The sequence below is a fragment of the Bos indicus genome, chromosome 4 (assembly GCF_029378745.1).
Source record: "Bos indicus isolate NIAB-ARS_2022 breed Sahiwal x Tharparkar chromosome 4, NIAB-ARS_B.indTharparkar_mat_pri_1.0, whole genome shotgun sequence".
NCBI classification, from domain to species: Eukaryota; Metazoa; Chordata; class Mammalia; order Artiodactyla; family Bovidae; genus Bos; species Bos indicus.
In genome coordinates, this window is record NC_091763.1 from 25,677,168 (window position 1) to 25,701,525 (window position 24,358).

The 24,358-nt window shown below is 37.7% G+C and overlaps 1 protein-coding gene and 1 long non-coding RNA gene across 2 annotated transcripts in view; one reads left to right on the forward strand and one right to left on the reverse strand.

The window, feature by feature from the left end:
- LOC139182675 (uncharacterized) overlaps positions 1-14,503 on the forward strand; it is a 28,563-nt gene extending 14,060 nt beyond the window's left edge. The window contains exon 2 of the long non-coding RNA XR_011566191.1: positions 14,411-14,503. This is a non-coding gene — a long non-coding RNA (uncharacterized lncRNA). The remainder of the gene's footprint in view (positions 1-14,410) is intronic.
- On the reverse strand, positions 343-14,500 carry AGR3 (anterior gradient 3, protein disulphide isomerase family member). The gene is made up of 7 exons (XM_019958502.2): positions 14,369-14,500; positions 6,573-6,636; positions 2,868-2,920; positions 2,268-2,344; positions 1,967-2,030; positions 1,420-1,503; positions 343-558 (listed from the first exon to the last, which is right to left on the reverse strand). The coding sequence occupies exons 1-7, from the start codon at positions 14,475-14,477 to the stop codon at positions 509-511; spliced, it is 501 nt and encodes a 166-aa protein (XP_019814061.1). The 5' UTR covers positions 14,478-14,500; the 3' UTR covers positions 343-508.
- Positions 14,504-24,358: the final 9,855 nt, after the last annotated feature.

Consider the following 24,358-nt stretch of genomic DNA (forward strand, 5'->3'; position numbering starts at 1 on the left):
AAAATATATTTAAAGTTTTAAAATATTATTTAAATTTATTATAATTAGAGATAAAAAGAAGTAAATGGTTAATTCTAAGAGTTGCGCTGCTAAAAGTTTAAACAATAAATGGATAGAGATGAATCTGTTTGCTTTGGGGACATGAAGATCAGGCATGACCTAAGCTTGCATGTTCTATGTAATAGAAGGGTCAGAAATAAGATTAGATTATTTGGTGGAAGGAATGATAGATCAGAAAATAGAAACAACCAATGTAGATGCCTTTTTCTTAGGTCTCCACTGTAACTATCAGCTCGTGAAAGGCTTTCTTTGCTACCAGTGCAGGCAAACCACAACATTGACTCAGGTTTTGACTTTTATTGAAATATCATTTTACCTTCATAAGAATATTCAAGCACATTAAGAATCTAAATGATAATGTTACAGAATTCATGTACCCACCCATTTAGTTTTAGTCAGTTAACCAGAAGTTTTTCTTCATGACTTTTAACCTCTTAGAGGTAATATATTATAACTCGGATTGAATAAGTTTTAATGCTTTCTTCATGTTTTCTATCACTGTAATAAAGTAAATATATATTATTAGTAAATGAGAGTATAAAATTTTACAATTAACTGTGAATCTAAAATCAACCTGTTTAACAACTATAAAGATGTGGGGATTTATCTGCAATATTAAAAACTATTATATAAATGTGTACGCATAAATTTAGGGATTAGACCTTTAAGAGCTGATTAATTAACTTTACGTTAAAGAATTTTATCAGAGGGATTTGAGGGGGTATCTGTTTTGTTAACTGATTATTTTGTGTTCGTTTCATTGGATATGACAAGCATGTGTGTGTGTTGTGTGTTAGTCGCTCAGTCGTGTCTGACTCTTTGCAACCCCATGGACTGTAGCCCGCCAGGTTCCTTTGTCCATGGGATTCTCCAGGCAAGACTACTGGAGTGGGTTGCCATTTCCTTCTCCATGGCAAGCATAGCTATCTTATTAAGCATAGCTGATTGATTGTGAATGTTGTTAAGAATGAAAGTCCCAAGTCAGACTGAGGAAGAGATTTAATTGTTAATCACTTTGAGGAAATCACATATGATCTTTGATATGAGAAGAATGGACTGGCTTTCTTAAAGTGTAATTTTAATGTGTACTCTATCCTGTTTGATGGTCTTAACATTTAGTGATCACAAGGACTGTTAGAGATCCCCATTAAAAAAATAGATTCCAAGTTGTCCCAGAAATTCTGATGTCAATTGGAGCTAAGAGTTTGCATTTTAACCACAACCACCACTGCCAATCCCAGGAACTGTGATGGGTGGGAATCACTGTTTGAGGGAAAGTGCTGATGGAGGGCATCACTCACCCTTCTAACTGTCAAGTGTTGCTAGCATCACTGTTTAAGATAATTTGAAAATACTTACATAGTGGTAAATCCTGAGGTTCATATGTATATAATCTGTTCGAGTATCTTCCAGTTATATCAGCTCTGACTGTTAAAGAAGGATCTGCCCACAAAAAATAAGGTACTTACATATTTTTTTAAGAGTTCTGAAAATCATTCATGCCTCTAGCTCTGAAACAAACGTTAAGCATATTTACAAACTAAATCAGTTTTCATACATGTTAATTCATGATGAGTTAATCAGAATTTCCATTTTAGTGTGCTACAGCTCTCTATCAACATAGTTTAGAGAACTGTACTGAAAGTATTTTGGGGATTGATTTAATAGCATGAGTTAATTTAAAAATAAAACTTCAATATTTATAAGTTGCAAATATAGATATAATGAGTTTGATTGTTGAACAAGAGCTGTTGTTGACTGGGTTACTAATGACTCCCCTTTAAAAGGAATAGTACTTCAAATAGTATTAAAAGGAATAGTTTCAAATGAACTAACATTTGAAAGTAAATAAAAGCAAGAAGGCTACTGATTTTGTAAATCTGATGGAAAGAGATTACACAATTACCCACAAACATGATTCTAGGCACATACTGTCCATCAGGTGATAAATTCTTATCTGTGGTCTCATGCTAGCAAAAGAAGAAAAAAAAATGTTATTGGATTGGATTGTTTTTAACAGTTGATTTAAAAATACTTTACATAAACAGGTTTTCAGTAAATTGTATATTTTAGCCTCTTACAATTCTATATAACATTCTATGTCCACTAATACTATATAGCTCTTTTTGCCTTGAAATAAAGACTAAAAGAGATTAAACTTTTCCATTGAATTGAAATATTAAAAAAAAATTGTAGAGATCATGTACCATGAGATTCAGCATGATGAAATTATTCTGAGCCATTTCTTGTATTTCTTTATTTTGGGCAAACACTTTTTTTAGTGCTGTGGGGAAAGATATAATGCCAGTTAGTTTCATGGATTAAGATTACTTTAAAATAATGTAGCAAAATAAAGCTAACATTTTGCATTTGTTTGCTTCTATAACTTGGATGTTAATAGTTGATTGGCCCATTGCTACTCTGTCTCTCATTGGAAAGCAATGAGGGACACAGTCTATCCAAGGTCGGGGGGAACATCAAGGGATAATCGCATTGAAATCACCAGTTTTATAATGTTACTTAATTCATTGACTCATTGGTTAAAGCATCATCTTTTCAGCCAGTTTTCCCACCTTTCTGGGGGGCAGAGGATGCAGAGGGATATAAAATCCTGAAGGACACATAATATAAATATATTCAGTAGATTGCTAACAATCGTTGTAGTCAGTAAGCTCCTTAGTAAAACGGTGGTACTCCATCAGTTGTCTTTTTTTTTTTTTTAATTTCGAGTGCCTTCTTAATTTTTAACTAGGTCACTTTCTTACTTCATATTGAAAATACAGTACGATCTCAAAAGCATAAATTACCTTGGCAGTACTGACAGTCCTCCAAGTGATGAATAACCATCAGTGGCTTGTTACTAAACAGAGAGAGGGTGAAATTGAGTCAAGTGATTCATTCGAGTCAAACTGTACAGGGAAATTAGATTTAAGGTTTTCATACTTTCTGTAAGACATTAAAATTCACAGGTTGACACATCACAGCATTGTAATCTGTAGTAGTGTTAGTCATAAAATGACCTCAGAACTGAAGCATCAGTCTCACCAGAAACGTAGCTCATTAGAAATGTTAATTTTCTGACTCCCTCCAGGTCCACTCAATCAGAATCTCTGGGGCTGGGGTCCAGGAATCACAGCTTAAGAAGTTGACCAGGTCATTCTTACATATACTGTAGTACAGTTAGAAAGAGTCAATTCTGTCTCCAAAGTTGAAAGGATATGAACAAGGCATTCATTTCCAGTGAACATGTGGTATAAAATTGTAGGAGAATAAAGTTTTTACTTATTTTCTTCTGTTTTTAGTTTGCAAAAAGGCTATTAATATTTGGTTATTTTTACCAACTTTCACTCTTGTCATAATTCTATAAGCAATCTCAGTGAGAGTTCCCTTCCTTTATATTTTTCAGTGTCATTTTGATTTTCACTCTTGGAAAAAATTTTTTTTATGGTAGTTAATTGACTGCTGTTTAGAATTAGAGAAAAGTTAGAATGTTGACTATAGTAAAAGATAAATGAATTATGATTTGGATACATAAGATATTTTTTAATGTTTAATTTTGAGAGAATGTTGGGTCCAAAAAGAGACTAATGTAAAAATATAAATCATAAATCTTTAAAAGAACAGAGGTAATTATATGAAATACACCTCAAAGAAAATAACAAACTTTGAGCTGTTAATAATTTCATTTAATCCTCCAACTTAGAATTTACATTAATTTTAGGTAAAATAAATCCTACAACTTTTAAAATTTATAACATATAAAGCTAATATTTACCAACTTCACGTCTCCTTTTTTTTTTTTTTCCTTTTTAACTTGGGAGATATTCAAGCCTAAAGAAATAAAAAAGTGAGGCAACAGTAGCACCGAGGGCAAAAAATTAAGTGCTTTGTTTCTGCATCCTAGACGTCCCTCATGCCTCACCGTTGATATCAGCCCTTCCATACTGCAAGAATTTAAAGAGATAAAATTTTGCAATAGTATCTTCTAGTACCTTAATGCTTTCATCCTTATAATTAGTCTTTGTAATTTGTTTTGGTGTAAAATATGAGGTATGAATCCAAGTTTATTTTCCACATGATTCTAAAATTCTAATAATTGTTTTACATAGGCTGTGTCCCCTATTCCTGATTTAAAATGCTACTTTATCACATACAGTTTCTGTTGTATCTGGTTTTATTTCTATTCTCTCCTTTCAGAATGTTCAGTTCATTTACCAGTAACATACTGTTTTATTGTAGTTTGGTAAAATGTTACATATTGATTAAAGGCTAGTCCCCACTGGTTTCTTTTTCAGAATGTTCCTAACTATTTGTGTCTATGTCCCCATTTCAATTTTAGAATTATTTTTTAAACAAAAATTGTACTAATATATTGTGATTGTCTTTAAAAAATTTGAAGTATAAAGAGAATTGACATTTTTATAATGAGTCTTCCTATATAAGAACACAGAACTCGTGTCATAGGTTTGTAATTTTCTCAGTAGTACATTTAGTTCATATAGATTTTGTGCATTTTCTGTCATTTATCCTGAGATATTTTGTCTTTTTTTCCTATTTAACCATTTTAATGTTATATGCATGTGTGCTAAGTCACTTTAGTTGTGTCCGACTCTTTGTCAGCCGATGAACTGTAGCCCACCAGGCTCCTCTGTCCATGAGATTGTCCAGGCAAGAATACTGGAGTGGGTTGCCATGCCCTCCTCCAAGGGATCTTCCTGACCCAGGGGTCATACCCATGTCTCTTACATCTCCTGAATTGGCAGGCAGGTTCTTTATCACTGGCACCACCTGGGAAGTCCTTTAATTTTATTTATATATATATATGCCTTTGGTTTCTGGGTATTAGGCTACAGTCCATGGGGTCGCAAAGAGTCGGACACGACTGAGAGACTTCACATTTAACTTAATTTTCATACTTCTGAATACTTAGAGTTGATTCTCAAGTTTCTCATGTACACAGTCAACATCTGCAAATGAAGATACTTTCACACTCTTCTTAAGTTTTTCTCATCTAATTGCATTGATTGGTGTCTTGAGAACAATGTTAGTCATTGTGGTGATTAAAGAATCCCATCAGTGGGATACTTTAATTGATTTTCCCAGTAAGCATGATACTGGGATTTTAGGTTTGTTTTTTTTGTTTTTACTGGGATGGATATTTCTTTGTTAGGATAAATAAAAATAAATTGATATTGTTAAATAAAAGTTTAAAAAGCTCCAGTATGGATTTGGCATTATTGTAAATGCCCCTTCACCATTTATGTTGATAGGAGACACTTGTATGATTTGTGTCCTTATGAATATTAGATTATTTTAATAGGTTTTTAAATCTTGAATCTTTTGGCATTCCCAAACTGAATTTCACTTTATCAGAGTATATTTTTTAAGTGTTCTGCTGGCTGCTCTTTGCTAATATGTTGTTTACTTTTTGCATTTCTCTTTGATAATAAGATTATTCTGTAAATTTTTCTGTGTTTTTTGGTAATGTTTGTCCAGTGTTGAGAGTGTGTTGCTCAATTATTTGGCATCTTTCCTTTTTCTTTGAAGAGTTGAATTGAATGTTCTTTTGATATTTGATAAATATTTGGGGTGCTTTTAAAAACATAAGTGTCTTCAGCTCTATCCCCTCAAAGTCAGTAGATCGTCAAGGATAAAAAGCATGTCACTCTTGGTCATTGAGTATAGAACAGTGCCTGGCACATGGCAGTGGGTACTCAGTAAGTACTGGACTGACTGACCATGAATGTGGATTTTAAACAAGGCTCTCTGAATTGTTCTGATAATCAGACAGCCTTAAGAAGCACTGCTGTCAACCAGATTTCTTTTTAAGCTTGTATAATACCCAGTGTGTAAAGCTGTTTTGTATATGCAGCTTATATTCAAAAGTTTACTTGGTGGATGTTGTTTAAGTCTAAATAAGTCTTTAATAAGTCTCAACTAGACTTATTGCTGTACCATTTTGCAATATGTACAAATACCCAATCATTATTTTGTATGTCTGACACTGCTGCTAAGTCGCTTCAGTCGTGTCCAACTCTGTGCGACCCCCATAGACGGCAGCCACCAGGCTCTGCCGTCCCTGGGATTCTCCAGGCAAGAATATCAGAGTGGGTTGCCATTTCCTTCTCCAATGCATGAAAGTGAAAAGTGAAAGGGAAGTCACTTAGTCATGTCTGACTCTTAGCAGCTCCATGGACTGCAGCCTACCAGGCTCCTCCGTTCATGGGATTTTCCAGGCAAGAGTACTGGAGTGGGGTGCCATTGCCTTCTCCTACTATAATGTTAAGTCAGTTATTCCTCAGTATAAAAGCTTGGCTGGGTTATTAAAGAATTAATACAAGGATATTTAGAACTCTTGTTTATAAAAAATTCTAATAGCAACTCTTAGGTTAAACAGCACTCAATATCAGAGAAAATTGTTACTGTGTCCTTTCAAAAGCTAACTTGCTAGTTTTTTGGCTCTTGATGAGGTATGTGTATCATCTGTCAAAGCTGAATGAGAGGTATTTTACCTTTTTTGAGTATGAAAGAGACCTTCCTCATAAGTCTGCACCCAAGTGATGTCATCTCCCCACCCTAAAACAGAAGAGGGAAATCAGTGTATCAACTCAAGACCCCTGAAGAGTTCTGAAATGTACATGTGAAATTTGGTATAGAGGATACATGATTATAACTAGATAGGAAGAGGTTGTATCCTTTTAGATGGAGTGCTGAGGTTTTGTAACTCTGTTTCACATCTCAACACCCATGGCCTTGAACCTAGTAAATGTTCAGTAGATGCTATTATGCTTAGTGGTGACTGATAAGATATCTTCGGACCACGCAAAAACTCTGGTTTTCAGATTGTACAGGAGAAGACTAGTTAATCTGCATGCCTTGTAAGTGCTGGTGCTAAGTTGCTTCAGTCATGTCTGACTGTGACCTGTGGACTGTAGCCTACCATGCTCCTCTGTCCATGGGATTCTCCAGGCAAGAATACTGGAGTGGTTTGCTGTTTTCCTCCTCCAGGGGAATCTTCCTGACCCAGGAATTGAACCCAAGTCTCTTGCATCTCCTGCATTGCCAGGTGGGTTCTTTACCACTAGCACCACCTGGGAATCCCATGCATACTTTGTAAATCTATTAGGAATATGTTGGGCTGTACTGTCTGGTGCCCTTGAAGCTTGAGTACTGAGAGATGTTGATGCCTTTAAAATCAGAATACATCAGGAAAAAACAGAATTTCACATTTTGCTTTTGCGTTTTAACAGGTAAAAAATTCTGCTGTGGAAATTTCATGGTTGAGAGATAAACTAATAAAACACAGTTGTTTTGGAAGCATCCAGAAGTGGAGGAGAGGGAAACCGAACACAAGGAGTAGAGAGAGAACTTGCTGCTGCTGCTGCTGCTGCTAAATCGCTTCAGTCGTGTCTGAGTCTGTGCGACCCCATAGACGGCAGCCCACCAGGCTCCCCTGTCCCTGGGATTCTCCAGGCAAGAACACTGGAGTGGGTTGCCATTTCCTTCTCCAATGCATGAAAGTGAAAAGTGAAAGGGAAGTCGCTCAGTCGTGTCTGACTCTTAGCGACCCCATGGACTGCAGCCTGCCAGGATCCTCTGTCCATGGGATTTTCCAGGTAAGAGTACTGGAGTGGGCTGCCATCGCCCTCTCCAGAGAGAGAACCTACTGGTCCTTAAAGAGGCGATGGGAGGAGTTGGGGATGTATACCAGTGACTGAAGAATGACTGTCGAGGAGAATGCACAAAGTACTTCAAAGTATTTTCTGGAAATGTCTCCGTCTACAGATGGAAAAGATTGAATTAATTTGAAAATAGAAATATGTGCAGTCTAGTTTGTACTCAGATTTTTTGGTATGCTTCAACTGTGTCAGATTGGAGTTTCTTGTTTTGATACCATGGCTTAGAAGATGGCCAGGACTTATGAAGCAGAGTTATGGAGCAAGATAAATATGATTGTATGATTTTTGTCAGGTTTTAGTTGGTTTGTTAATAGAGACTATTAAATATAATTAATAGTGTAATTCATCTATTGAAAGTAGATACTTTTTTGGGTATATTTACATAGTGTGCAACCATCACTGCAGTAATTAGAGAACATCTTTATCACCTGAAAAAAGAAACCCTTTACCATTCAGTTATCACCACCTAATCCTTTCCTTTGCTCAACCCTAAGAAACACCGAATCCACTTTCAGTCTGTAGGTTAGCTTCCTCCAGATGTTTGTGTCTATGGAATCATATAAGATGTGACGTGTTTTACGGCTGGATGCTTTCATTCGGTACAAAGTGTTCAAGGTTCATCCATGTCATTGCGTGTATTAGGACTTCATTCTTGGGCCATTCCATTGTAACACTATACCACATTTTGTTTATCCATTCATCATTTGATGACCATTTGGGTGGTTTCTACATTTTGGATTTTATGAATACTGCTGCTGTGAACGCATGGGTACAAGACTTGTGTGTGAACATGTGTTTTCATCTTCCCTGGGTTTATCCCTGGAGGTGGAATTGCTGGACCAAATGGTAACTGTACCTTTACCATTCTGGGGGCACTACCAGACTTTTTCCAAAGTGACTGCATTATTTTACTCCCTTACCAGAAATGTTGGTTTGTTTTGCCTGATTATAGAAGCTGGGCGTTGGAAGAACACCTTATGTTAGCTTAGTACCCCCACCTTAGCAAGAATCGTTCCTGTCTGTAGTAATCCTGAAGGATTTTCTTTGCTTGAGCATATGTAGTGACTTTATGCTATGTTTAGCATTTGATAAAAGTTGCTTTGAAATCAGCCAGTGAGACTAGGCTCCTACTTAATTTCCCTATTCCCTATTGAATGGTTGCAAATACCATTCAATGCCAGAATGTCAGCAATGGGAAAAATTACTGGTCTCTGCCCTTGGTGAACTTAGTTCTGCAAACATTAAAGGAACATCTGCTATATGCCTTGCTCCACTTGGCACTGGGTGTACAAAGGTGGGGGAGTATAGTCCCTGTTCTCAGTTTGTTCATAGCTTGGCAAGGTAGTCATATTGTATTATAATTGTTTTTATACACTTTACCCCATAATCACAATAGGCCAAAGGTGGTACAGAATTTAAACTGTCTTCAGGGTCTCTGTTCATTGATGTTGTTTAGTCACTCAGTCGTGTCCAACTCTTTGCAGCCCCATGAACAGCAGCATGCCAGGCTTCCCTGTCCTTCACCATCTCCTTGAGTTTGCTCAAATGCATGTCCATTGAGTCGATGTTGCCATCCAACCATCTCATCCTCTTTTGCCCCCTTCTCCTCCTGTGCTCAATCTTTCCCAGCATCAGGGTCTTTACCAATGAGTCAGCTCTTCGAATCAGGTAGCCAAAGTATTAGAGCTTCAGCATCAGTCCTTCCCATGAATATTCAGGTCTGATTTCCCTTAGGATTGACTGGTCTGATCTCCTTGCAGTCCAAGGGACTCTCGAGAGTCTTCTCCAACACCAGAGTTAGAAAGCATTGTTTGGCACTCAGCCTTCTTTATGGTCCAACTCTCACATCCATACATGACTACTGGAAAAACCATAACTTTAACTAGATGTACCTTTGTCAGCAAAGTGGTATCTCTGCTTTTTAATATCCTGTCTAGGTTTGTCATAGCTTTTCTTCCAGGGAGCAAGTGTCTTTTAATTTCATGGTGCAGTCGCCATCCATGGTGATTTTGGAGCCCAAGAAAATAAAATCTGTCACTGTTTCGACTTTTTCCCCTTCTATTTGCCATGAAGTGATGGGACTGGATGCCATGATCTTCAGTTCCGTTCAGTCGCTCAGTCATGTCCAACTCTTTGCGACCCCATGAATCGCAGCACGCCAGGCCTCCCTGTCCATCACCAACTCCTGGAGTTCACTCAGACTCACGTCCATCGAGTCAGTGATGCCATCCAGCCATCTCATCCTCTGTTGTCCCCTCTCCTCCTGCCCCCAATCCCTCCCAGCATCAGAGTCTTTTCCAATGAATCAACACTTTGCCTGAGGTGGCCAAAGTACTGGAGTTTCAGCTTTAGCATCAGTCCTTCCAAAGAACGCCCAGGGCTGATCTCCTTTAGAATGGACTGGTTGGATTTCTTTGCAGTCCAAGGGACTCTCAAGAGTCTTCTCCAACACCACAGTTCAAAAGCATCAATTCTTTGGCGCTCAGCCTTCTTCACAGTCCAACTCTCACATCCATACATGACCACAGGAAAAACCATAGCTATGACTAGACGGACCTTTGATGGCAAAGTAATGTCTCTGCTTTTGAATATGCTATCTAGGTTGGTCATAACTTTCCTTCCAAGGAGTAAGCATCTTTTAATTTCATGGCTCAATCACCATCTGCAGTGATTTTGGAGCCCCAAAAAATAAAGTGTGACACTGTTTCCACTGTTTTCCCCATCTATTTCCCATGAAGTGATGGGACCAGATGCCATGATCTTCATTTTCTGAATGTTGATCTTTAAGCCAACTTTTTCACTCTCCTCTTTCACTTTCATCAAGAGGCTGTTTAGTTCTTCACTTTCTGCTAAAGGGTGGTATCATCTGCATATCTGAGGTTATTGATATTTCTCCTGGCAATCTTGATTCCAGCTTGTGCTTCTTCCAGCCCAGTGTTTCTCATGATGTACTCTGCATATAAGTTAAATAAGCAGGGTGACAATATATAGCCTTGATGTACTCTTTTTCTTATTTGGAACCAGTCTGTTGTTCCATGTCCAGTTCTAACTGTTGCTTCCTGACCTGCATATAGGTTCTCAAGAGGCAGATCAGGTGGTCTGGTATTCCCATCTCTTTCAGAATTTTCCACAGTTTATCATGATCCACACAGTCAAAGGCTTTGGCATAGTCAGTAGAGCAGAAATAGATGTTTTTCTGGAACTCTTTTGCTTTTTTGATGATCCGGAGGATGTTGGCAATTTGATCTCTGGTTCCTCTGCCTTTTCTAAAACCAGCTTGAACGTCAGGAAGTTCATGGTTCACATATTGCTGAAGCCTGGCTTGGAGAATTTTGAGCATTACTTTGATCTTAGTTACCATAATTCATAATTCAGTACTGGCTATGTTTACTTGTCATCTGAGATTTCATTCATCTTCAAAATGTGTTTATTGAGTACTTACTGTATGCCAGGTGCTGGTTGCAGAGCAGTTCTTTTGATTCCAAAGAAAGTTAAGGTTTTGGGGTTCACTTTTATATTGAACCATTTCTTAACTTTTTCCAATTAATATTCCCTCTTCTCCCTAACAGTGTTTGTGTTTAACTGGTGCTGCTCCCCACTCCAAGCAGCTCCATATACTACTTGATGTTACACGTGGTGTTTAATTCAGCCCTTGAGGGTCTTTAAGGGCAGTGACTAGTTTGGTCTTTGGCAATTTAAGGCTAATGAGTTCATTGTTTTATGACTATTTATGTGTATATATGGAGATAACATGATAAATTACACTTAATGAAAATATTTCCCTCTTTATTTTGCAAAAGCTTATGGATTTTTTTCGGCTTTCTGTGATTTTAAACTAATGTAGAATTAATTATTTTGGCTGAATATTGGTGAGCAGTTGGCTGGCATCCAGTACATTTATTGCTAAGTCACTTCAGTTGTGTCTGACTCTGTGCGACCCCATAGATGGCAGCCCATCAGGCTCCACCATCCCTGGGATTCTCCAGGCAAGAACACTGGAGTGGGTTGCCATTTCCTTCTCCAATGCATGAAAGTGAAAAGTGAAAGTGAAGTCACTTAGTCATGTCCGACTCTTAGTGACCCCATGGACTGCAGCCTACCAGGTTCCTCCGTCCATGGGATTTTCCAGGCAAGCGTACTGGAGTGGGGTGCCATTGCCTTCTCCTGTACATTTATTAAGGGATAAATTAACTTGGAAAGAAAGGCAATATTTTCAAATTTAAAATTATGCTATAGTTATCTCTATTTGTTTCTTACTTAGTTCCCATTGCCATTCCAAGTAGTGGTCAAGTGTTTTTTTGGGTTGCGCTACTAATTTAGAATTAGAAGCAGAAGATATTAAGAAGAGATGGCAAGAATACACAGAAGAACTGTACAAAAAGGATCTTCGTGACCCAGATAATCACAATGGTGTGATCACTGAGCCAGACATCCTGGAATGTGAAGTCAAGTGGGCCTTAGAAAGCATCACTATGAACAAAGCTAGTGGAGGTGATGGAATTCCAGTTGAACTATTCCAAATCCTGAAAGATGATGCTATGAAAGTGCTGCACTCAATATGCCAGCCAATTTGGAAAACTCAGAAGTGGCCACAGGACTGGAAAAAGTCAGTTTTCATTCCAATCCCAAAGAAAGGCAATGCCAAAGAATGCTCAAACTACCGCACAATTGCACTCATCTCACACACTAGTAAAGTCATGCTCAAAATTCTCCAAGCCAGGCTTCAGCAATATGTGAACCGTGAACTTCCTGATGTTCAAGCTGCTTTTAGAAAAGGCAGAGGAACCAGAGATCAAATTGCCAACATCCGCTGGATCATGGAAAAAGCAAGAGAGTTCCAGAAAAACATCTATTTCTGCTTTATTGACTATGCCAAAGCCTTTGACTGTGTGGATCACAATAAACTGTGGAAAATTCTGAAAGAGATGGGAATACCAGACCACCTGACCTGCCTCTTGAGAAATTTGTATGCAGGTCAGGAAGCAACAGTTAGAACTGGACATGGAACAACAGACTGGTTCCGAATAGGAAAAGGAGTACGTCAAGGCTGTATATTGTCACCCTGTTTATTTAACTTATATGCAGAGTACATCATGAGAAACGCTGGACTTGAAGAAACACAAACTGGAATCAAGATTGCCAGGAGAAATATCCATAACCTCAGATATGCAGATGACACCACCCTTATGGCAGAAAGTGAAGAGGAACTCAAAAGCCTCTTGATGAAAGTGAAAGTGGAGAGTGAAAAAGTTGGCTTAAAGCTCAACATTCAGAAAATGAAGATCATGGCATCTGGTCCCATCACTTCATGGGAAATAGATGGGGAAACAGTGTCAGACTTTATTTTTCTGGGCTCCAAAATCACTGCAGATGGTGACTGCAACCATGAAATTAAAAGATGCTTACTCCTTGGAAGGAAAGTTATGACCAACCTAGATAGCATATTCAAAAGCAGGGACATTATTTTGCCAACTTGACTTGTCTAGTCAAGGCTATGGTTTTTCCAGTAGTCATGTATGGATGTGAGAGTTGAACTGTGAAGAAGGCTGAGCACCGAAGAATTGATGCTTTTGAACTGTGGTGTTGGAGAAGACTCTTGAGAGTCCCTTGGACTGCAAGGAGATCCAACCAGTCCATTCTAAAGGAGATCAGTCCTGGGTGTTCTTTGGAAGGACTGATGCTAAAGCTGAAACTCCAGTACTTTGGCCACCTCATGCGAAGAGTTGACTCATTGGAAAAGACTCTGATGCTGGGAGGGATTGAGGGCAGGAGGAGAAGGGGATGACAGAGGATGAGATGGCTGGATGGCGTCACTGACTCGATGGACCTGAGTCTGAGTGAACTCCAGGAGTTGGTGATGGACAGGGAGGCCTGGCGTGCTGCGATTCATGGGGTTGCAAAGAGTCAGAGACAACTGAACGACTGATCTGATCTGATGTGCAGATGAATGATTTTCTTTACACTTCTGATAACTGGAAATGTAGGAATCAATTTTGTGAATCTTATTTATATTTCTTTACAGGTAAAGATATAATTGTTTCTTAGGCTGAAGTAAAGCAGTTGGTACAAAATAGATGTTTTCTAAACAGTGTAGCCCATGGCAAATGTAGATCGTGTTGTCTAAAAATACTATAGCGGTTTCCCAGAGTCAGCATAGCAAACACTTGGTTAACCAGAATTCTTGAAGGATGGAGATAAAATAATTTTTGTGGGATCCCAGTATAAAATCATTCCAAATTATTTTCTTGCCTGAAGAAGTATTGGACAGAGCACTGGAACAGATTCTATGGAAATCCTGATTGCATTTAGGATATCAATATGACATATCAATCAATAGAATTTTCCAGAATTTTCTAGGACTCTGGTTACCAAAGTTATAGGCAATGAAACTAGCTTCCCACTATTTCTATAGAAGATGCAGCAATTTTTTTTTTTTTTCATTTGATTTGGCTCACTCTTTAAAATTAACTGATACTTTCTGGGATTCTTTTTCCCCTGTTTTCAAATGACACACAACAAAAAATTCCAGTTAATTGAGTTGGTTTTATAACTAGACTGTGGGCAAGAGATGAATAACTTTAAAACAATCCAAATGACTGAGTTTAGAAAATAAAATAAAATTCCAGTACCTCTTGAAAGTGTCTGAGGAGGTCTCTTTTCCCTTTTGATAGCAATGGCAAGGTTGGAAGAAACGGTGATGGATAAGAGGCAGAGGACCAGAACTGAGTGTGACATCATGTCTTCTCAAGAATCCTTCAGAACTGGATGGTAAAAAATGTCAGAATCTAGGAGGTTACCTCAGGCTGTCATCAAGACATTTGTTAAGAGTTAGACCAAATTTAGGCTGACAGATTGCTTTGCTTGTGTGAGTTGACATGGTACAACCATCTAGAACTTTCACATTTTATTTGTAAGTTATTGTAAAAATGCAGTCAATTCAATAAAAGTCCACTTGATGAAAAGCCACAGTGTTTGGGCTTCCTGGGGGCGGTACAATGACGTTGACACCCAAATAGGCACCCAAAGCCTATTTCTGATAGCATTTGAGTGCTTACAGCGTTGCTTTAAATCTCAGATAAAATCATGTTGATTAAAGGGCTTGCCCCTGCGGAATGCAGTGGGAAGGTGACAAGTGTCATGCATAAATAATCTTTGCCTTTTGATTAAAACACCATTTTAACTTTATGCCAAGACAGTAAGATGAGGCATGAACAATTAGTGCTGAAAATGGAAATGGGAGGAGGAATGGAATACGGAGGTTCTTGTTTTTCAGTTCTTTGATAGTCATTTATCTTTATCCTCCCATCATTTACTCAGCCTTTTGCTCTTCTGTGTGCAACCCTGCCCTATTTAAAAACCAGGCCTCTCATTTCAGTATCTTTCTCTTGCCAGTGGTGCATCCCTTTGATTCTCTCCTGGATTGAAAATGGTTGCTTTGGTTCTATTTAAAGTATTTTCTTTCCTAATCTGGAAAGGACACACTTGTAAATTTCTTTCTATTGAGAAACCCTGTTAAACAATAATCATGATGCTGATAAATATCACAGTTTAAGTTCTTATAACTTGGTGATACTGTAAAACATTTCAGAATGCCATCTTTTACCTTACGGATGTCATCGTGTACTGTAAGGGCTGGAACAAGGAAAGGGTAGATTTCAGTAGGGGATAAAGACAGTTGAATCTGGAACACAGGGTCCAGTGTGGGGAGGGCAGGCTTTGTGGGGGTGGAAGTGGCTGTAGAGAAAGGGAAGCAACCGTCTAAGGCGGGGTCTTAACTTGGGTCCAGGGAGCTTCTAGACGATCTGTGATTGAGCTCCTGAAGTCTCAAAATCCCTGAATTTGACTGTAAAATTTTGTGAGCCTTTGTTCTCTTTTCTGGGGAAGAAAGCCCCCAGGTGCCTTAGGATTCTTCCAGGTATCTTTAGAAGCAAGGAGTTAAGAAGCAGTTAATCTGGAGGAAGCATGAGAAAAAATTCTTTATGATACAGACAGAGATAAGTAGGTAGAATCTCTATCAAAAGAAGTTATAACTTCACCTTTTGCTTGGTTTAAAGCTGCCAAATTTAAATAGGAACTGACTTTTTATTTTCAGATTTCAAGTTATTAGGTATGATTGTCAGACTTCTACTTAAAAAAATAAAAATATTTGTTTTCTGTCTGACACTGATAAATTGTAAAAGAGGTATTAAATATATTCTATAATGAAGACAATCAATTTATATATTACTGTTTTGGATGAGTAGTAATTTCCCTGGTGAATAGAACATGAATGACTTACAGTCCTCCAGTATCAGATGCCTGGGTTAATCTAATTGGGGGACACAGATGAACATGATGTGGTCATGTGCCGGGAGCAGCTCGCTCTGCACTCAGAGGCCAATAGCCACATGTCTACAATTAGGTGTTATAAACACTGGCAGCATTTTCTGACAGTACTTTACTTTTCAAAAGTAATTTAACATATGTCATTTACTTAAATATTTAAAAAGTCTCTGTAAAAGAAAAGAGGGAGTGAAATTTTACATTCTTTTCATAGGATATTAAAACTAGTTCCCTATGCTAAACAGTAGAACCTTGTTGTTATTCCATCCTATATGTAAGTTGGCATCTGCTAACCCCAAACTTTCACTCTATCCCTCTGTTCTCTTTTCTGGGGAAGAGAGCCCCTTAGAGAATATTTAAAATAAAAATGTATATATATATATATGTATATATTCTTTATATTCCTTACATATATATCCTTTATGACTGAATCACTTTGCTGTACAGCAGAAATTTGCATACTGTATATCAACTATACTTCAATAAGAAAATTAAAAAAAGAAAACAGAGGAACAATTGTTACTTGCAGTATAATTTTTAAAGGGTCGCTTTTGATCAATGTTAATTTATTATAGTAACATTAATACAAGTAGAGAATAAAAGTGTCACTCCAAATTTTTGCTGTGACGAGACAAAAACCGAGGAGCCTACACTTGCCTGACAAAAGTATGAAGCCAACAAAGAAAATGTCATTTATTAAAAGAAGAAAAATTTCATTGAACTTCCCTCTGACTTACTGAAGGCCTCAGTTTTATGCAGTGAAAAGGTGATCCTTTAAATATAACTGAGCTTGACCACTGATTAAATAATCTGGAAATTTTGCTTGCTTACCTGAAATAGTGCTCTTGCTGGAAGTGTATTCTGGATGTTTCTGGTTAAAAATGGGTGTGGATTTATAGACACACACACACCTGGTCTAGAGCCCCACCTGCCTTGAAACAAGAGCACAGTCCACCTGCAAACTTACAAAAATGGGCTTGTCTGAAAAATCTGTGCAGTTCTCCAGTTCTCATGCTCTCACACTAAGAAAGAAAGTGTCTTCTTTCTTTCTCTAAATTGAGATTGAGTGTCCTGATAGAATGAGGCCAAATGCCACCTTTGTACTTTTTTTTTCATCTACCTTTTACTTCCCAGCGTAATTTAATGTTTGGCTAGAGCTCAGCACCAGGAAAAGGAGGGGGGGGTGGCGAGCGGGGAGGAACTGGTCTGAATGTCGGAACTGTGTGCACACTATTGTTCTCGATGAAAGGTCAGTGAGGCTTGAGATTAGATATAAAACAAAGAGGAATTCCTGAGGTTTACTCTCTTTACAGAACTGGAATTGATAGCTGAAGAGAGCAGATCCCCCCTTCTTTTCTGAGAAGAGCAAAAGAGAAATATGCTGTTTTAAAATTTAACATTTTAATAATTTGACTCTGTATAAAATCCCTTACCTTACCATGCCCCCCCCCCAAAAAAAAAAGGAAAGCAGGTAATTAGATACTATATTTATCTAATAGTTTAAAATTTTTTCTTGTAATTAATCTATGATTATGGAAAAGCATCTCTTGCCCTTCCCCAGTACTGCCTGTCTTTCTCAGTTCACCCCCTCCCCAACAGACACACATCTACCTACCCCGCCACTTTCTACTTCTTGGACTTTCGTTGTTAAAGTGATCTAGGGCAGAGTCTTCAAACCTGGCCCACCTGTTTTTGTGCAGATCAAGAGCTAAGAGTGGTTTTTACATTTTAAAATGTTTTTGGGTGAAAAATCCAAAGAATCATAATTTGTGACATGTGAAAATTGTATGAAATTCAAATGTCAGTGTCTATAAATAGAAATGACTGGATGAAGCACAACCGTGTCCATTGCCTTGCTATTGTGTCTGGTTACTTTTGCATTCTAACAAAGAAGTGCAGTGCTGAAACAGGGACTGTATGACCCGTGAAGTCTTAAAATATTTACTCTCAGGTCTTTTATAGAAAAAGTTGGCTGATCTTTAGGTGGTTGTTCAACAAATTTTTGTCTTCCTTCCTCCCTCCCTGTCTTTCTCTCTCTCTTTTTTTTTTTTGATTATTCACTTATATTAATAAATGTACTGCTAAAGAGTGGAGGTGGTGGTTATCTTCTGACATTAAAGAGTGTCCTTCTAGTATTTTAACTTTGGATATAGTACTGGCTTGATTTTATTATGTTAAGAAAGTAGTCATTGTTCCTACATCATGTCTCTTAAAGGCAGGAAGGTTCAGTTTTATTTTATGAAGACGTATGTATGTATATGAGATAGTAAATTTATATGGTAAATGTATTCCTTTTGTATAGTAAGTTTATAGTTTTCCTGCTAAATTTTCCTTGTGATCCTAAGAGAAACCCCACGTAGCCAGGTTCTATTATTCTTTTAGTATACTTCTGACTCATGTATTCATTTAATTGTACTTTCTTTTTTCTATAGAATCCTCAAAGGGAACCTTCCTTGGAACATGGTTTTGAAATAGAACCCTTCCTGCTGAAGATCCAGAAACCTGAGGTATAGTGTTCATTTTACATCCAGTACTTACAAGCAGAGAAACAGTTGGGCAGTCATCCTTAAGTTTTCCTCTTAGTAGAGTGGGAGAGCTTTCACCTTGTTCTTGACTGGTAGTGGTTTATAGAAAAATCTTAAAACATTCTGAGGACATCGCTGTTAAATGCCTCAGAGATGATCTGTTTTAATAGTGAGAATAGGAAAGTCAGCTACTTGAGGAGTAATGGAATGAGGCCCCAAGGTGTGTGAGCTGATCAGTGCCATTGTTTCTTCCCTACGAGTGTGACCATGTAGTTTATCTTGTAAACTAGGCCACCGTTGAGAGTAAAAGCAGGTAATAAAGGTCATTGGAATTAGGTAATTTTAGATGATATTTTGAAACATATACACTTCAGCCAAAATTGGTTTTATTGTACAGTAGATCACAAATAGTTCTATTGAAGATTTTTCTCTAAAGTAAAAATACTTAAAATGTATGTACATTATAGCAAAAATTTTAAAAATTCTTTAATAAACATTAATCAGTTTCTTAAGTATACTTGTCTCATATACCAGGTGGTTGGTATTTTTCTGAAGGTTTTTCTGGTATTATTGGTCTTTATTTTTCAGTGTGATCTTATATTTTTTCATAACATTGCCTGCAATCATCTTTAAAGTTGCCCTTATGATTAGTATATTTAGGATTGTCATCAGCTTCAACTGCTACTTCTCTGTAGACCATACTGTTTTTAAGAAAATAACTCTTTCTGTTGTTGCTTGGTTATCTGTTAAATTTGAGAAGATTTACTTCAATGGCATGTGATATTTTTAATCTTATAATTTAGTTTTGTTGAAAAATCCTAAATACCTTTTTTTAGGTTTTGTTTCAAGTCATTTCTTCACCACCATTTCATTCCATTTGGGAATAGTATATACATTTATCTAATTAAAAGACTTTAATCAGTCAAGATAGTCTACCCTTGTTAATTCTTTTAAGGGCAGTGACCTATATTTTTAAAAGATTAATAGGTCACATAAATCATAAATTGAATTTAGAATTAGGAATATCTGTCTATTTTGTGTGTGTGCACATGCATTTGTGTGTCGGTCTCTCTGTGTTTCAGTTGTCTTTCTCTGAGGATATATGAAAAATAAACAGTACAAATATATTGACAGTCGGAAGTAGGTCTCCATTTTCCATCTTCTTAGGGCAATAATTATTATCAGCTTCTTCAGCTTTTTTCTAGAAGTATTTTCTCAATATTCAAGCATGTCCCCATTCCACTTATTATCTATCATCTTTGTATATATCTATGTATTTTTTATTTTAGAACAAATATTGCCATTCTATCAATATTTCTAATTCTCTCTTTTTCATTTAATAATACTGAATACTGTGCCATATAAGAAGAGGAAGTTTTGAAACCAGTTTCAAAGAGAAAAGAATCTACTGTGGAAAATGTTTATATGTCTTTATGTTCTAAATCCTGTAGAGGCAAATATTTATTTTAAAAATATTGATTTCTAGAAAAAAGCACCTTTACTTTAAAGGAATAGGTATCTCCAGAATTTGTTATTGAGCCATGTTAATTTATGTCAGACATTTAAAAGCATAGTGTGTTTATGAACTTCTCACGGTCAGTGTCTGCAGATTCTTGCTCTGTCAAGAGCAGTTACATTTCCCAATGCAAAACAATACCCCTTTCATTTCCATTAAGTATCTCAAGTCTCTGAACTTGGAGGCTGCTACAATTAAACACTTGATAAACACGCAGTGTTTTCACAGTACGGGTATAAATGGGATTTATTCTTTAGTACTTGTCCTGTGGGCTACATAAGATTAAAATTACAAAGGTTGCTTTTGCATTACCATTCAGTCCTTCAGTTAAGGCTCTTACCTGTAACCTTTGAAGGCAACCTTTTTCCTTATCATCCATAAAAATGTTCTGCTGCTGCTGCAGCTAAGTCGCTTCAGTTGTGTCGGACTCTGTGTGACCCCATAGACGGCAGCCCACCAGGCTCCCCCGTCCCTGGGATTCTTCAGGCAAGAACACTGGAGTGGGTTGCCATTTCCTTCTCCAGTGCATGAAAGTGAACAGTGAAAGTGAAGTTGCTCAGTCGTGTCTGACTCCTAGCGACCCCATGGACTGCAGCCCACCAGGCCCCTCCGTCCATGGGATTTTCCAGGCAAGAGTACTGGAGTGGGTTGCCATTGCCTTCTCCGCCTACAAAGAGACAACACATTTTTCCTCTGATGGAGGGAGATCTGAGACCTAGACTGGCCGCTTGGGTCCCCAGATCTAGTTTGGAGAGAACCTGTTTTGGAAATTGTGGATGAAGTTATAGTGGAATGTGCGGAATTGGGAGGCAGCCATGGCATGACTTCAGAGGAATCTAAGAAGAGTTTTCAAATGGATGAAGAACAGATACAGAGAGTAGGAAGAAGAAAGAGGAGTGAGTGAGTCACAGACCCAGGGAAGGAGAGAAGTAACCAATGGGTCTGGGGTGGATGGGGGCAGAGCTCTTGGATCATATTAGGAGAGCTGGCTTCATTTGAAAAACTGGAGAAAGTGCAGATATGGCCTTATTATCATGAGATTAGAGGACGAAGGGTCTTAAGACAGCAAACATAATGTTTGTAATAGGATAAATAAGAGTTTCACAGCTTATGGTTTGATCTGTAAAATCTAAATTATATTTATAAGCTGCAGTGGTGAAAGCACCAAGACAAGCAATAAATTAGGTTTCTAGGGGAAGTATACATCTTTGAGTATAACTTCAAAAGGAATTAATTGAGGCGTGTTCCCTGAAAAGGATACAGCTGATCTTCCCCTTCACATAGCCAGTTCTTGGTCACGGTTCTTAGGGCTAAATATTGTACATACAGATCCACAATGAAAATTAATATTCAAAGATAAATTTCTTTAAGGCAAGTAAATTGCATATTATAGTTCTTCTAATAGGGACTGATATTTTGTGTGCTTGATGAGTAAACAAGGTACTAGCATCCTCAGGCCTGCTAAAGCTCTTCGTTCATCTTTCCTCTGTTTTGTTTCAGATAATACAAGATTTTAATTTTGTGTTACATTTGCTTATGTCCCTGGTGACTGAGATGGTAAAGAATCTGCCTGCAATGCAGGAGACCCAGGTTTGATCTCTGGAGAAGGGAATGGCTACCCACTCCAGTATTCTTGCCAGGAGAATTCCATGGACAGAGAAGCCTGGTGGGCTTCAGGCTATGGGGTCCCAAAGAGTTGAACGTGACTGAGCGACTAACACACATATCCCTTTTATAGGATTACTGAACTAAATACTGTTAATTGCTTACTTAAGGTTATTTTCTCTAATACAAGTCTCTTTTCTGAAAGAAACTTGTTAGTTCAGATATTGCCTTGGCTCTGTATGGCTATATATTTAGGAGGGGTAGACTTCACAAGTAGCCCCAAAGGGAACTTTTGATTACTCTATTCCCGTGACTTTAAACCATCGGCACTGTCTAGAGACATTTTTCATTGACACAGCTGGAGAGGGTGCCTTTTCATACTGTTCATGGGGTTCTCAAGGCAAGAATATTGAAGAAGCAAGAGCACAAGCTGGAATTAAGATTTTGGGAGAAATATCAATAACCTCACATATGCAGATGACACCACTCTTGTGGCAGAAAGCGAAGAGGAGCTAAAGAGCCTCTTGATTAAAGTGAAAGAGGAGAGTGAAAAAGTTGACTTAAAACTCAACATTCAAAAAACAGATCATGGCATCCAGTCCCATAACTTCATGGCAAATAGATGGGAAAACAATGGAAACAGTGACAGACTTTATTTTCTTGGGCTCCAAAACCACTGCAGATGGTGACTGCAGCCATGAAATTAAGACACTTGTTCCTTGGAAGAAAAACTGTGAGTAACCTAGACAGTATATTAAAAAGCAGAGACATTACTTTGCAGACAAAAGTCCATTTAGTCAGAGCTATGGTTTTCCAGGAATCATGTATGGATGTGAGAGTTGGGCTATAAAGAAAGCTGAGCACCAAAGAATTGATACTTTTGGACTGTGTCTTGGAGAAGAATCTTGAGAGTCCCTTGGACTGAAAGGAGATCCAACCAGTCCATCCTAAAAGAAATCAGTCCTGAATATTCATTGGAAGGACTGATGCTGAAACTCCAATACTTTGGCCACCTGATGTGAAGAACTGACTCATTGGAAAAGACCCTGATGCTGGGAAAGATTGAAGGAGGGAGGAGAAGGGGACAACAGAGGATGAGATGGTTGGATGGCATCACTGACTCAATGGACATGAGTTTGAGCAAGCTCTGGGAGTTGGTGATGGACAGGGAAGCTTGGCGTGCTGCAATCCATGGGGTCTCAAAGAGTCGGACATGACTGAGCGACTGAACTGAGAGGGGTTGCTGCTGGCATCTAGTGAGTAACCGCCAAAGATGATTTGAAATACCCTGTAATGCACACTATGGCTCTCACAGCAAAGACTTATCCAGCCCCAAATGGCGAAAGTGCTGATGTTGAGAACTCCAAGTTTGTTTTAACCCAGTCATGGTGGTCCCATTCTCAACCAGCCTTGGTTTTAGCATAAACTTGTGACGGGATTCTGGCCAGAGAACTAGGAGGGGAAGTCTAGGGAAAGTTTTTTTTTTTATTAATGATAATGAATAAATGTAAAAAAGATGTCTCCTGTTTTCACTGTATATCATCACATTTGGATGTAATACATGGAACTGTGGCAGCCGACTTGGTATCATGAGGGTGGTTAAGGAGGACAAAGTGGCTATATCTTAAAAGAGCCTGATACGGATGGAAAGTGTGTGTGTGTGTAAACATCATCATCACTGTTTTAACCAGTTTGGAGCCATTGAAATTTAGGGCTCATTCTAGATATATATATCTTATTGTTTAAAATAGCTGAGTCAGTGTCCTGTTACTTTTAGTCAACAGCATCCTAGTTGACAAAATTATTTAGCATTTATTTGTTTTATAGGAAAACTTTTGACCATTTTTGACATTTAGTTATATTGGTTTCATTTCTTATGACGTTTCTGTTTTGTCTTATCTTTCTCATCAGAATTCTTTGTTTTGTGGTATTTTAGAGCAATGGTGTGTGGGTGATATTTACTGATCTGTGTAAATCTAAAATGTCTGTTACTCTTATGGTAATGAGAGCTTGCTTGGATGTTGAGTTATTGGTGGTTTAGTAAATTCTAGATGTAGCTGTTTAATGTTCTGCTTGTTTAGTGTACAGCATTTTCTGTTACATGTAGAGGAAAGATTTGAGGCCAGTCTGACTGTACTGTCTGACTTTATTTTTCTGTCCAGATACTTGTGCGAGTCTTTTGCTTGTTCTTAACATTGAAAAAAAAAAAGAGTATTATAAATTTCTACTCCCTAATTTTGCTGAGGACTCAATAAATTTGTTTAATGTAAACACCTAAGCCTGCACTGAGTTCCTAGAAGTGTTTTCTCTTGCTCTGTAGCTGGGTATTGCTTTTCATTCTGTTTATGTTTTTCTTTCTGGAAAACTTGTTTTGCACATACTGAATTTCAGATACTGTTACCCATGTGTCCTTGATGATTTTCATCTCTTTAGCCTCTTCCTCGGAGGCCTGAATTTCTCAAGATTGCTTTCTAACTTGTTGATTTGATTCCTGTCGTATTCAATTTATTATTTATTGCTTCTATTACAGTTAAAAAGTTAGCAGTCACACTTTTCAATTATAAACCTCCTTTCTGTTTTCAAAGTGTTCTGTGTATGACTGCAAATCTTGTTGCAGTGTATACAAGCCAAGATGCCTTTGCAGAGGTGTG

Excerpts from the sequence above, each read along its gene's own strand:
- AGR3 (XM_019958502.2), bottom strand. The coding sequence starts at position 14,477 with ATGATGTCACACTCAGTTCTGGTCCTCTGCCTCTTATCCATCACCGTT. Across the intron at positions 2,345-2,867 it reads GGACTGTCAGTACTGCCAAG|CACTAAAAAAAGTGTTTGCC; the intron begins GTAATTTATGCT and ends CTTTCCCCACAG. Across the intron at positions 1,504-1,966 it reads GCCTAGAATCATGTTTGTGG|ATCCTTCTTTAACAGTCAGA; the intron begins GTAATTGTGTAA and ends TTTTGTGGGCAG.